This window comes from Ciona intestinalis, chromosome 7, assembly GCF_000224145.3.
Source record: "Ciona intestinalis chromosome 7, KH, whole genome shotgun sequence".
NCBI classification, from domain to species: domain Eukaryota; kingdom Metazoa; phylum Chordata; class Ascidiacea; order Phlebobranchia; family Cionidae; genus Ciona; species Ciona intestinalis.
This window is the reverse complement of record NC_020172.2, coordinates 3,504,838-3,517,539: the sequence shown is the minus strand read 5'-3', so window position 1 is coordinate 3,517,539 and position 12,702 is coordinate 3,504,838. Positions and strand designations below refer to the sequence as shown.

Here is a 12,702-nt window from a genome sequence, read left to right as displayed (position 1 = left end):
GAGGATGGGATACTTTTTCAATCTATTTTCTTGTCCCATTTGGTAGTAAATAAAGAACATTCAAAGAATTATAAAACAGTGACAGCACGAATCCTATAGACCGTTGGTCATTGTTTAAAACGCGACCAGGATATTTATATTCTGCTGTGCTAAAAGTGTCCCATTTTACCCAACAGTACTTTAGCTTCTTTACACCGAAATTCATGTATGCAATTTTCAGAAAAGTCGCAAGTCTACTGTGGACCAATTGAGTAATCAAATCGTCCTTTAATGCAAAAGTCGTGGCAATTAAAACATTTATGATTTTCGGAAATTAACTCAGACCTAGACGAATACGTGTAAACTATCACGCTTAATGGCTATGCACGAACCAAATACCCACCACCAAGAAGTATATGCTGGCATAGTAGTTTATGAAAAGAATTGCTTCCTTTATTTTGCACATGACAATCCCATAGGACCATTCTCCGCTTAGCTCGCTAGAGGCGGTAAAGGGCAGCATCAGCAGAAACAAAGTGTCGGCAATTGCAAGTTGCAGAATGTACCTGTTAATTCAGGGGATTAAATTTAAAGATAAAAACAATATAAGGATGGGGGTGATGGGACACCTTTTGATTATATGATTCGTCCCATTTGGTAATAAACAAAGAACATTCAAAGAATTACAAAACCGTTTCCTCACGGCTGCCATAGACCATTGGTAACTGTTTAAAACAGGATCTGGATCTTTGGATATTATGTGCTTAATGTGTCCCATCTTCCCCAGCCCTACTATATACCATTACTTACCAATTGGTAATCGACTTGCTGCATTCTTTAAGGACGAGGATAAGCAATATTACAATCGCGTTTCCCACTAGACCAATAGCAACGAAGAATATGGCAACAGCTGCAAAAACGGGCTGTGGTTCGGGGCAAGTGTCTATGAAATGGGAAACGGAAATTATTATTCTTTTTGTTGAGTTCAGCAGTAAGGTTTTTTCGCAAAAAAGACATCGGGTGAATTTTAATTTTGATCGGCGTGTTGATACGCGCTATCCCGGCAAAAAAAATATTTTTTCCCGATCTCCGTGCACTCGCACGCACTTTCAACTATTCTAAACCAATACTGTAATGTAAAATAATTGGCACAGGTTTGAAAGAGCGAGTAATTTGAGTCGCCTTCGTTAAAAGTGAACCCCGTTGAGAATGCTACAGCAATTTCATTGTTGCGAATACTCGCAAGAGAGCGCAATGAATTTTAAATTACCCCACATTCTAAAAAAATTGCACAAGGCAATTCGTTATGGTTATGTGCTGGTCGATAGCCACAACAGCACTTAACGGTAAATTACCGCGCTATGTTATGTAGTAGGGTGGGGAAAGTGGGACACTTTTAGCATATAATATCTGAATATTCTGATCGTGTTTTAAACAATTAACACGGTCTATGAGAGTCGTAAGAATATAGTTTTATAATTCTTTAAATGTTCCCTGTTTACTAGTAAATCGGACGACAAAATAGAGTTAAAAGCTGTCCCATCTTCCCCACCCTACTGTATTGTATAGTAGGGTAAGGGAAGATAGGACACTTTTTCGTTCTATTTTCTCGTTTCATTTGGTAGTAGACAAGGAGTATTCAAAGAGTTCTAAAACAGTATCCTCACGACTCCCGTAGACCGTTGTTAATTGTTTAAAACACGAGGATATGTTTGGTTATTACGTTCCAAATGTGTCTTATCTTCCCCCCACCCTATACTATACTGTAGCTTCATCTATCAGTTTACAAACAGCTCACAGTTTAAAAAGTATTTTCCGATATTAAAATCGGTATAACCTTTCTCGGGCATAATGTCCCTTCGGCAAGCACATTGTATAAATAAAAAACAAACACTCTGTCAGACGCTTTTAATGTGGCAACAACAGATACAAATATCTAGGTAAAAATCACATATAGTTGGGTGGGGGGGACGAGACATGTTTAACACATACTATCCAAATATCCTGATCTAGTTTTAAATAATAAACAACGGTTTACGGAGGTCGTGAGGATACGGCTTTATAATTCATTAAATGTCCCTTTTTCCTAACAAATGGGACGAGAAAATAGAATGAAAAGCTGTCCTATCTTCCCCCACAATATTTTATACGCATTACAAATTAATGTTTTAGAATGTGTGAAATTCTTACCTTTGGCAGAAATCATCTTTTTCAAGCTAATTTCTTTATATTTTAATTATAAATTGATCGATACACAGGTCCCTATGCTAAAACTTGTGCCTTCAAGGCACACCACGCTGAATATAACAACACTGTATAAATCACGAAAGATTATAAAATGAGCTCCATTATTCTGAAATTCAAGCTATTTGATACTCGCGGCCTACACACCAAAATTGTACGCAAAATAGCTGGCCATAAAACGTTTGCAAAAATTGCGAAAATAGTACAATTGTTTAATTGTTATCACGTTTTTAAACCGTCTTAGCTCCTAATATATTCATAAAGCATACACTGCTGCGGATTGGACTTTTTTTACTAATATACATAACCCCATTATATCTCTGACTGATCTGCATATATATTAACTGTCGACAGCCTAAGGCCGTTTAAAACACACTGCACACCACATATGGCCTATTTATCGCATATTAAATTGCTAAACCCGTCAGCCGAGCTCCTATAAGCGCTCAAGTTCGAAGCAGGGCATAAGGCGCGCTGTTTGTAAACAGATTACTCATAAAGTATAGCGGAGCAATCAAACTGCGAACAAGGCCCAATTTTGAAATGTCGCGGCGCAACAACAACAGTATGGGCTGGTTCCCTATAGCGAGTCACGCGCATTACCTCAAAACAAGGTAGCTGAAGCACGCTTCGTCTTTCTCAGTGTAGGTGGACTATTACACCGAATCCCGCCCGCATCTTAGAAACAAGCGCTGATTAATGTCTGGCGCCGATCGTGCCAGGCCCGTTCCGGTGAAGTCATAACAGCAGAAGCATAGCCCACGTTTCTTTTGCAAGATGCATCCATCACTGGACCTTTGGCGGCGTTTCCCAGACCTTTCTGGCTACTGAGTGATTGTCCAGTTTGCAGAGAATGATTTATTTTTGTCGAATGAACCATAATGTACAAATGGGCACGACAGCGAACGCATGCACTACGCATCCGGCATTCGTCGGAATTTAGTTTCTGCGGCGTGGCAAATCACGGCGTGGGAGAAGCCTAAACCACGATGGCATGTGTTGATAATTACTGTCAAGGATTCCCAAACAGGACTTGTCCTATTTCCAGTGTAGTCTTTAACCTGTACTCAGGGGTATATTAATACTGCATGGGGGAAAATGAGTTGTTTGCTCTAACGCAAATACCGGTGTATCTTATTCATTAATTATTAAATCGCACACACAAACATGACACCGCCGTTCGATAAGCAGGTCCGTATATCGTATCTAAATTAATAGCATGCAAAATGACTATTATGCATTGTTCCGCAATCGTAAACAAATTAAGACAAGAAAAAATAAACGTCTCAAGAAGTCTTTCACAGTTTTTTACGCAATGTTTAAATATGTGCAAATTTAACATTTTTTCCCATCAAGATTCAACTCCTTCAAACTTCTGTTTTCTCTGTCTTATTGGCAAATGTTTCGCCCGTGTTTCCGTTCTCGGTGGTCCCTCGCCAGTACACAACGTCTCGTGCTGCCTCTGCCGGTCGCTCAGCAGTAGGCTGCCTCACACTGCCGCTGTGACTGGTGCTATGGTGTCTTTTATTCCGTTTTGAATCGCCGCTCAAAACTCTTGAGTGTCGTGTGGCTGACAGGCGCATCGTCTCCTTTGCTTTAGTGAGTCTTTGGGCAAATCTAGCTCCTAGGAAACTGTAAAAATACTAGTTAGCCTCTGAAGCAAAACAAATAAAAACAAAGTGCTAAAGCTGTTCACTGCACTTTGCAAAGATATTGTGTTTAAATTTTGTTTCATTTTAAACTTTTTTTGATTTATTTTTAGATTTAGCAGCCACGCATTTTTGACAATTTCACTCGAGTATTTTAGCTAGCATTTTTTAACGATGACGGTGCAATCATGCCTTTAAAGTTATCTTTATTGATAAGCCACTCAGTATATAAACCCAGTTACAGATAAATAAATGTGTCCTTGGGCATGACACTTAACGGCATTTGCTCCAACTTAGTGTGGTCACTAATGTGCTAATCAAGTTATCAGCTACGCTTAAAAAAATCCCCCCAAAATATTTGCCTACAAAGTAACATACTTCATAACTCGTATAAAGCTGGCACGAAGTTTCTGAAACAGGACACCCTGTTAAAATGACTGTCGTTTTTTGGCCACCTATGGGTAAAACCTGTTTTTCGTATTCTAATAACATAAATTCGGGTCTTATTTTGCATTAGCGAGTTTCTTGTGTACGTCACCTTAATTTGCATTATTTCTATTTTGACTGTGTCAAAAATATCGAAATCACCACACCTAAAAATACTGCAACTAAAAAAATTACGTAACAATTTTGACATGCCACGAATTCGTGTTTCAAAAAATCATTAGAACTACGCTGTTTCGGTTTACGTCAAAAAACTAAGCCTAATTAGTCTTATTATAGATTTTAACGATTCATGCGCCGTACTGGGTGTCAAAAATCGACATATTAGCATATTAGTTTTAACAGAGGACCAATTACTTTCATTCTCAAATGATATAGCGATATCCCACTGCTGTCAATTAGTGTTACTTATTCGCTAATGCAATAGCTATTTAAAAATTCATAACCGCAGTTGTGTTGCTTACACTATAAGCTTTGATCAAAGCCAGCTTATGCGATATGTGAAAATTCTGAATTAACCCTTAACCAATAATTGAATTGAAGTCAAGGGGCATGGAGGGGCATTAAAGGTCACAATGCCCGTTAGTCGAAATGAAAGTTTAACGAAATTAACCGCCTAATATGCGTTCGAATTGGGAGCACGTCAAAGACAAAGAGTGCGACCGTTTCTTAACACTGATAACCCCCCGCAACCCCGAAGAACAACAAAGAGCAGACTGTACACGCTCCTTCGGTGGCAAATTTGTGTCGGAATCGAACCGCTTAACCACATTCTGTACGCCCGGACACGATTTCGGTTAGAAATTTTGCTGTTAAACACGACACTTTCACACAAAATTAACTTCAAAAGGCTCTAACGAACCGCGCGCTATCTAGATTAACGAGGACAGGTTGGACAGATTTGGTTGATTAGTATAAGCATTGTAAGGCCAGTTAACGATTTTTGTTCTGGATACAAAACCCTGGATCTGTCAACACTCTGACCACTTAGCCCTATACCGATAATAGGATTCCTTACCTGTAGAGAAAGGGATTCAGAGCGCTGCTTAGATAAGCTGTAATTCGCACTCCATATTGAAAATTGGTGCAGCTTTCGGCCGGCATTGGAAAACCAACGATCTTTGCCAGTTGGAAGCTATGCCATGGTAACCAACTGGCCACGAAAAGAAACACCAAAGCCAGGACGATAGTGGTCACTCTTCGTCGGTAAGAACGCTGCGAATAAGGCGGGGATAAATTATTAATCAACATTGTAAAAAAGTAGCCAAGTCCGCTAGAGTATCCGTGAACAAAACGAAAGGTTAGTTCGCCACGCCGAAAACGGCGGATGTTTTGAGTCGTTCAACATCATGCAAGATGGGTTTTGACAGCACAAATGCGAAGGGCTGTCACAGTCACGCGTCCGAGTGTGTTTTGTATATATCACCGCGACTCTAAATTTGCGCCGAAACTAAACCTTCGTATCACGTTACTGTCAAAATTTACTTTTCAACTCTGCCGAGATACTATACGGTTCCGGTACGCGTATTTACGTCACTTATTACTATAAATCAACTCGTCACTGTGTAGCTCGTGTCTGTTTTCTCCTGTCACAACGAATGGCCAGCACATTTACAACAAATTACAAACAAACTTTTCCCTGACAGCTCAATTAATTTAAAGCTTTCACTTAATTGATTTAAAATAATTCCAAATTAGGATGTAGACTTATTTCTTATCTGCCAGTTATTTTGCAAATTTTAAAATATTTCAAAGTAATTGGACATTTTTTTTTCTTGCTGTATATTCTGCGTTCTTGTAATAGTTTGGGGTAAGGGTCACATGCCTTTTTTATATTTTATCTTCTCATTTAGTGGTAAACGAATCATATAAAACAAAATTATATAACCGTACCTTCACGACTCTTAACCAGCGTTGTTAAATTTTGAAACAGGATTTTAAAACATGGTATATTATGTGCTAAAGTATCCATCTGACCCCAAAGTACTTTACACCGTGTGGTTAAACCACGGTGGCTAAAACACTGCATACTAAAAGAGCTTTTAATTATAGGGCCCACAATATGCACAACAATGATTCTGATAAGCTTAATGTATGCAAAAACTAAATACAATCTTTCTGGCAATTCCACGGTAAAAAAAGAGCAAGCGCCTAAGGTACGAATATTACTTTACTTTGTTTTACTGCTGCATTTTTGCGAATGCATTTGATTCGCTTTAAAACGATTTTTGTAAGGCGTCTTATATTTAGTAGGATGGGGGAAGACGAGACACGTTCAGCATATAATTTCCTAATCGTGTTTTAAACAATTAACAACGGTATATAGGAGTCGTGGGGTAAGATGAGAAACCGTTTTCACTCATAAATCCCATATTTCCTGATCTGAATTTAAACAATTAACAACGCTCTTTTAAAGCCGCGTGGCTAGAGGTAAAAAATCTGTAAATATTCTATGTTTACTACCAAATGAGAGGAGAAAATAAAATAAAAGTATGTCTCATCTTACCCAAACCTTATATATATATATATTCACATATTATGAAAACATATAATTGAATCTACAATATATTTATATATCCGTTTTAAATCCATTATAAATATATGAAACCAACATGTTTACTACTAAATAAGAGAGTAAAAGAGAATAAAAGTATGATCCATCTTACCCCACCCTATTATATAACATAAGCAATCAAAGGACCTTACCTGCGCTTCGTTGTTTCCAACTTTCTTCGACTGCATTATAGTTTTAATGATCATCCCGTAAAAGAACGAGATTAAAATTAACGGCAGGCAAAACGCGAAGACAAAATTCACACTTAGCCAGACGAAGAAGACCCTGTTTTCTTGATGCCTGTATAAAGTTTAATCAAAACAGTGTGAGGATAAAATGTAATACATTTTCACAATTGGAACTATTAGTGTTTAGAAACACATTCAAACAACCATAAACTGTGCACGTGTATTTATAAATGTATGTGCTTGTTACTTTGTAAAATCCCTTTGTCCATATAATTATTCTTAATACTCAGAATAACGCTGGCCGGTTTTATAAGTTTGAAATATTCTGTTTATATTATCGGTCAGGTTTTGTAAGATTTTCCATAAGAATCGACCGGAATTGGAAATTTGATTTAGAGAATGATCTGTATTTATATTTTGAAAAGTTTGAAATGCAAACTGTATTTACGAGTATAGTTTCTTAAAGTATCCAGTATATATTTTTACAAAGCATCGATCGTTGTCTATGAGATGAATATAAATACGCATATATATAGTGTTGCGGGGTAAGATAGATATACCGTTAGCACATAATGTACCATTTTTCCTAATGTGTTTTAAACAATTACAACGCTCTCTAAGTAGTGTGGGAACGGTTATAAAACTCTAAATATTCTTTGTTTACCATCAAAAAAAAGGACGACGATAAAAGAAAATAAAACATAGACCCTCTTACCCCAACTTTATAATAGGATGAGAAAGACGGGACACCTTTAGAACATTACGTTTATTTATGTAACAATTACCAGTCGTGAAGGTACGGCTTTACCTATTATATACTCATCGTTTTTAACACAAAACTATAAAATCGGCCTTTATATAGCTTTCTTAGTATATCGCTTTAAATATTCGATCTGTATAAATGTATCAGTTTTCAAACGAATTTATCCGTTTAAGTTAAACTAATCCTATTGGAAAGGAATATAACGCGCTATATAGGGTCTTATGCGTGTAACGTATCGTGTTTCGAACATGGGTTAACCGGTGCATGACACTGAGCTTATATGTGTATAACGTGTCACTTTTAGAATACACGTTATTTTCACATTTGAGTATCGTTGTCATTTTCGGGCATGTTTTAGTACGACATTCTACCAAAAGTATCCCCTTAACTTATACGTATGTGATAGGGTGGAGGAAGATGGGACACCGTTTCGTATAATTTTCTCGTCCCGTGTGGTAGTAAACAAAGAACATTCAAAGAATTATAAAACCGTATCGTCACGACTCCCATAGACCATTGTTAAAAATAGGATTTAGATATTTGGTTTTATGTGCTAAAGGTGTCCATCTTCCCCACCTTACTACACAATATAACTATAAATTAACTAACATGTATAATATAAAACATGTAATATATAATAAACTCACTTGCATATGTGAATGAGAGTTTCGTTGCCTAAGCCGTTGTATTGAAAAGGAAAAGTTACTGTTTCAGATGCTGCGGCTATCGTGGTAATATTATCTGCAAAAACTTCGAATTCGTCGTAATCAAACGGAAAGCTTTCATTGAGCGCATTTAAGTGTTCTGTGAGGTTTGTGTTTCTCGTTTCGTTTATACAATGCTGAACACTTTCGTAGTCGCCCTGTTTAAAACAAAAATTGTTTTTATAAGCATATAAAATTGAAATAATAATTTTACCTCATTTTTAAGGTTACAGTTTTGAAGTATAGTAGTTTGTGGTAAGAAAGGACAGGTTTTTATCCGATTTTGCGTCACATTTAGGAGTTAACAAAGAATATTTACAGAATTTTATAACCGTAGACTCTGTTGAAGAGCGTTGTTAATTGTTAAAAACACATTTAAAAATATAGGGTATATGTGTGAACGGTATTACATCTTAACCTACATAACTATATACAGTAGGGTGGGGGAAGATTGGACACCCTTAGCACATAATATCCAAATTTCCTGATTATGTTTTAAACAACTAACAACGATCTATGGTAGAAGTAATGTTACTGCTTTATAATTCTTTAAATGTTCTTTGTTTACTACCAAACAGAACAAAAAAAATAGAATAAAAAGGTGTCCCTTCTCCCCTACCTTTCTATTTTTAAAAAAATCAAGTTTCAGATTGAACGTAATGGTTTTCCGCAAATGATCGAATTCTATTTTATTACGTCAAGTTTTAATTTCAAAATCTCCATCTGTGAAGTTCTGCGTTTGATTGAAAATGTGTAAGGTGTGACGTTTATTTTGTATAGCATTCGTTAATCTAAACTATAAAGCCTGTTCTTAATCAATGTGTCTATTTGCCTCTTTTCGGGTCTTTCTGTCTGTCGCCCTTAGTACTTGCATAAAATATTAAACTTTTCGATGATAAAAAGGTATGTTGTAATTGAAATGCCTTTAAAAACTCAATTTAATCGATTCGAAATCGTTTTCTGGCACAGGAGTGTTTAGATCGATTTGTTTGTAAGACCAAAGCATTAGGTTTTCGACAATGACGAATTGATAAAGTTCTTTCGCAAGTTGCTATGCCGTTCTTCTGACCCACGTTTAAGCATTTTCTAATAGCACTTACTATCCGCTGCTAAAACGTGATAGTGCATCGTGACTGACTTCACATGTAAACGAACATTGTGAAAGTTTTTAGTCAACAGTGATACATCTGTATGTACTTTGGCCGAACATGACTATATAGCTAATTGACGCTGAAACTAAAAGCATTATTTGTAGTTGTACAGTGTTGGTTTTGGTGCATCACTTTTTGTAACTCAGTTATTATAAAACTTTAAGCCTATTCTACAGGCACTTTTACATACGTGATAACTCGTAAGCATCAGGCACGAGGTGTATGAACAGAACACCCTTGTTTACTGTTCACACTGTTGTCCTGCCACGCAAAGAAAAATAAGTTACATTCATTCATTCATTCACTTACAGGGTTTAAATCAGTTGTCGTTGCCCTGCTACGGGAGAATTAACTAAGTTACATTCATTCATTCATTCATTCATTCATTCATTCATTTATGACTTACCGGAAACTTTTGCATAAACTGTTGACAGTAACTTTCCATATAACCATACTCATGTCCATAGGAGGGGAACTGGTAAGCACAGTGGCACCCACTCACACTACTGTACATAAACAGGGGAACGGAGAAGAGGATGCTAATGATCCACCCGGCTGTTGTGAAGATGTAGGAAGCCTCCGGACTCCGGAGCCGAGTCACAAGAGAGGAAGAAGCAAAGGCCTTGGTGACGGCCACGTAACGATCAAAGCTCATCACCTACATTTAAAAAAATGAAAAACAAATCTATTTTAAATTTTTTGGCAAAACATTTTTTTTAAAGCAAAATTGATTTCTTTCAGGTTGGGCAATAACCACGTAATGTACAAAATTCATCACCTGTTTAGCAGGTTAATGTAAAATATTGGACTTTACTCCAACCCAGTGGTCACTAATGGGTTGTCCAAATTACCAGCCTCACATAAAAGATTCCCCCAAAATAATCACCCAGAAAGTTACATACATTGTAACCAGTAAGCTGGCACGAGGTGATAAAACAAAACACCTGTGTTTAACGACTGTCGTTTTCCGGTCATGCGAGGATAAAGTAAGAAGTTACCAAAAAACTGTATGTTTCGTACCACAAGAAAGTAGATACTGGCGTAGTAATTGATGAACAGAATCGCTTCTTTTACTTTGCACAGCTCTACACCGTAAGTCCATTGCCCGACCAGTTCACTGGATGCGGTAAAAGGCAGCATCAGCAGAAACAGAGTATCGGCTAATGCAAGTTGCAGAATGTACCTGAAAGAAAAAATGAAACTTGGCAATACGCCTTAGAATAATTAGGACAGACGTTTGAATATTATTTAAATATCTTTAGCTAATAATATGCATATTTAGCATATACTTAAAAAAAATGAAATTTTTAATACGTCTTGGCATATACTTTAGACAGAGTATATAAATCATAGTAGGGTGGGAGAAGATGGGACACCTTTTCATTCTGTTTTCTTGTCTATTTTGGAAGTAAATAAAACCGTATCCTCGCGACCCCCAAATACCGTTGTTAATTGTTTAAAACACGATCAGGATATTTGGATATTATGTGCTAAAGGTGTCCTATCTTTCCCCACCTTACTATTGTTAAAATTTTAGCTACTAATCCCCACCTTACTATTGTTAAAATTTTAGCTACGGAAAAACAAAATGTCCGACGAATTCAATCTAAAACAGCAGCAAATCCGAGAATAATCAATTTTATATAGAACCGCGTGCACATTTTTGCTTTGCATCAATTTTTCAAACTTGTTAATGAATGAATGATTGAAACTTATTTATCCTCAACTTTTGGCGGAGTAATGATAGTAGTTATAAAATGGGTTTTCTGTTTCATACAACTCGTGCGCGCTCACGAGTTGCCACGTATATGTAACTTTATGGGTTACTTTTTTTAGGGGATTTTTTTCATTTATTATAATGTATAGCTGACAATTTTGGACAAACCAAACAAAAATGGATTGTATTACAGAACAATTTATAACGATTACGCAACTATAAGCGTATGACTCACCAGTTCGCTACTGATTTTTTATATTCTTGTAACACAAGAATAATAAATGCAACAACCATATTGCCGAAAAGTCCGAGGACTACCAGAGCCACAGATACCACGGCGAACGGTACATTCGGTTGCGGGTTGTCGCAAGTGTTGTCAATCTGATCTGTGGCAAAAAGATGAAAAACAAAATTATACAAAAAAATTAAAGGGTCCCAAAAAAATTAAAAAACGACCAGCAAAATTGGAGGGGGGTTCAACATATTATACGGTAACTAAAAATTAAAGGAGCAACCAAAGTATTAGAAAACTAACAATACAAACATATTTATAGGAGGGTTCAAATAAATTATAAAAGAAACCCTAAACAATATAAAAGCAGCCAAACGAATTATATGAAAAAACCCAAAAAAATGTAGGGGCGGTCAGAAAAATTATAAAGGGTAACAAAAAAATCTTTATAATGCGAGGCACCAAAAATATATGACGTCTCCGGCATAATTATAACCACTGCAAAACAATTTAAGATTCGGAATTACCTGGTGTAAAGGTTCCGCTGTCGTTTGAAGTAAGCTGTCGTAGAAGATCATACATGTTTTTTACTCAGTTGAGACACTCGTTGTACAACGTTCACTGTGGACTTGACTGCAGCAGATCAATTGCAGCGTATATAGCTATGGGTGCCTACGGTGCGGTAGAGATTGTTTGACTGTGATGCAGTTCAACACGCTGTTTACCTCTGCTATGCTGCAGGTTTGTATATTAATAATTGATCACCCAAATTTTAAATCAATTCTCACAATAACAACTAAGGTTGTTTTGGGCTCCCTGCGGCGCGGTAAATATAAAGTATAAACAAAGCGGACAGTTTGAAAATGAATACTGCAATATACACCCACTGCACGCCGCGACGGCTATTCTGCCTCAGAGCTGGTCACGAATGAGACTGTTTCTGGGCACTGCGCATGCGCGGAAAATGCCACAATTCATCAAATTTCTGACGCGCCTATCATACCCGGAGAGAGAGAGTGTTTGGCTCATGACATCTGACGTGAATTTCCGATTGCGCAATACAGCATAACAGCCTAC

The 12,702-nt window shown here is 36.9% G+C and overlaps 2 protein-coding genes across 2 annotated transcripts in view; both read right to left on the bottom strand.

Annotated features, from left to right (window-relative positions):
* Positions 1-2,310, bottom strand: part of LOC101242898 (C3a anaphylatoxin chemotactic receptor-like) — a 6,499-nt gene extending 4,189 nt beyond the window's left edge. The window contains exons 1-3 of the mRNA XM_004226170.4: positions 2,170-2,310; positions 790-922; positions 383-545 (exon numbers count right to left, since the gene is read on the bottom strand). Of these exons, the coding sequence (XP_004226218.2) occupies positions 383-545; positions 790-922; positions 2,170-2,185 (312 nt within the window). The 5' untranslated portion in view covers positions 2,186-2,310. The remainder of the gene's footprint in view (positions 1-382; positions 546-789; positions 923-2,169) is intronic.
* A 756-nt stretch (positions 2,311-3,066) lies between these two features.
* Positions 3,067-12,644, bottom strand: LOC100181602 (C-C chemokine receptor type 4). Its single transcript, XM_002121537.3, has 8 exons — positions 12,153-12,644; positions 11,629-11,779; positions 10,697-10,859; positions 10,083-10,334; positions 8,469-8,683; positions 7,023-7,170; positions 5,335-5,531; positions 3,067-3,855 (listed from the first exon to the last, which is right to left on the bottom strand). The coding sequence occupies exons 1-8, from the start codon at positions 12,205-12,207 to the stop codon at positions 3,591-3,593; spliced, it is 1,446 nt and encodes a 481-aa protein (XP_002121573.1). The 5' UTR covers positions 12,208-12,644; the 3' UTR covers positions 3,067-3,590.
* Positions 12,645-12,702: the final 58 nt, after the last annotated feature.

Coding starts and splice junctions, on each gene's coding strand:
- LOC100181602 (XM_002121537.3), bottom strand. CDS start 12,207: ATGTATGATCTTCTACGACAGCTTACTTCAAACGACAGCGGAACCTTT. Junction 10,335..10,696: donor CCAGTATCTACTTTCTTGTG/GTACGAAACATA, acceptor TTTTAAATGTAG/GTGATGAGCTTTGATCGTTA. Junction 5,532..7,022: donor TTGGAAACAACGAAGCGCAG/GTAAGGTCCTTT, acceptor CCTTATTCGCAG/CGTTCTTACCGACGAAGAGT.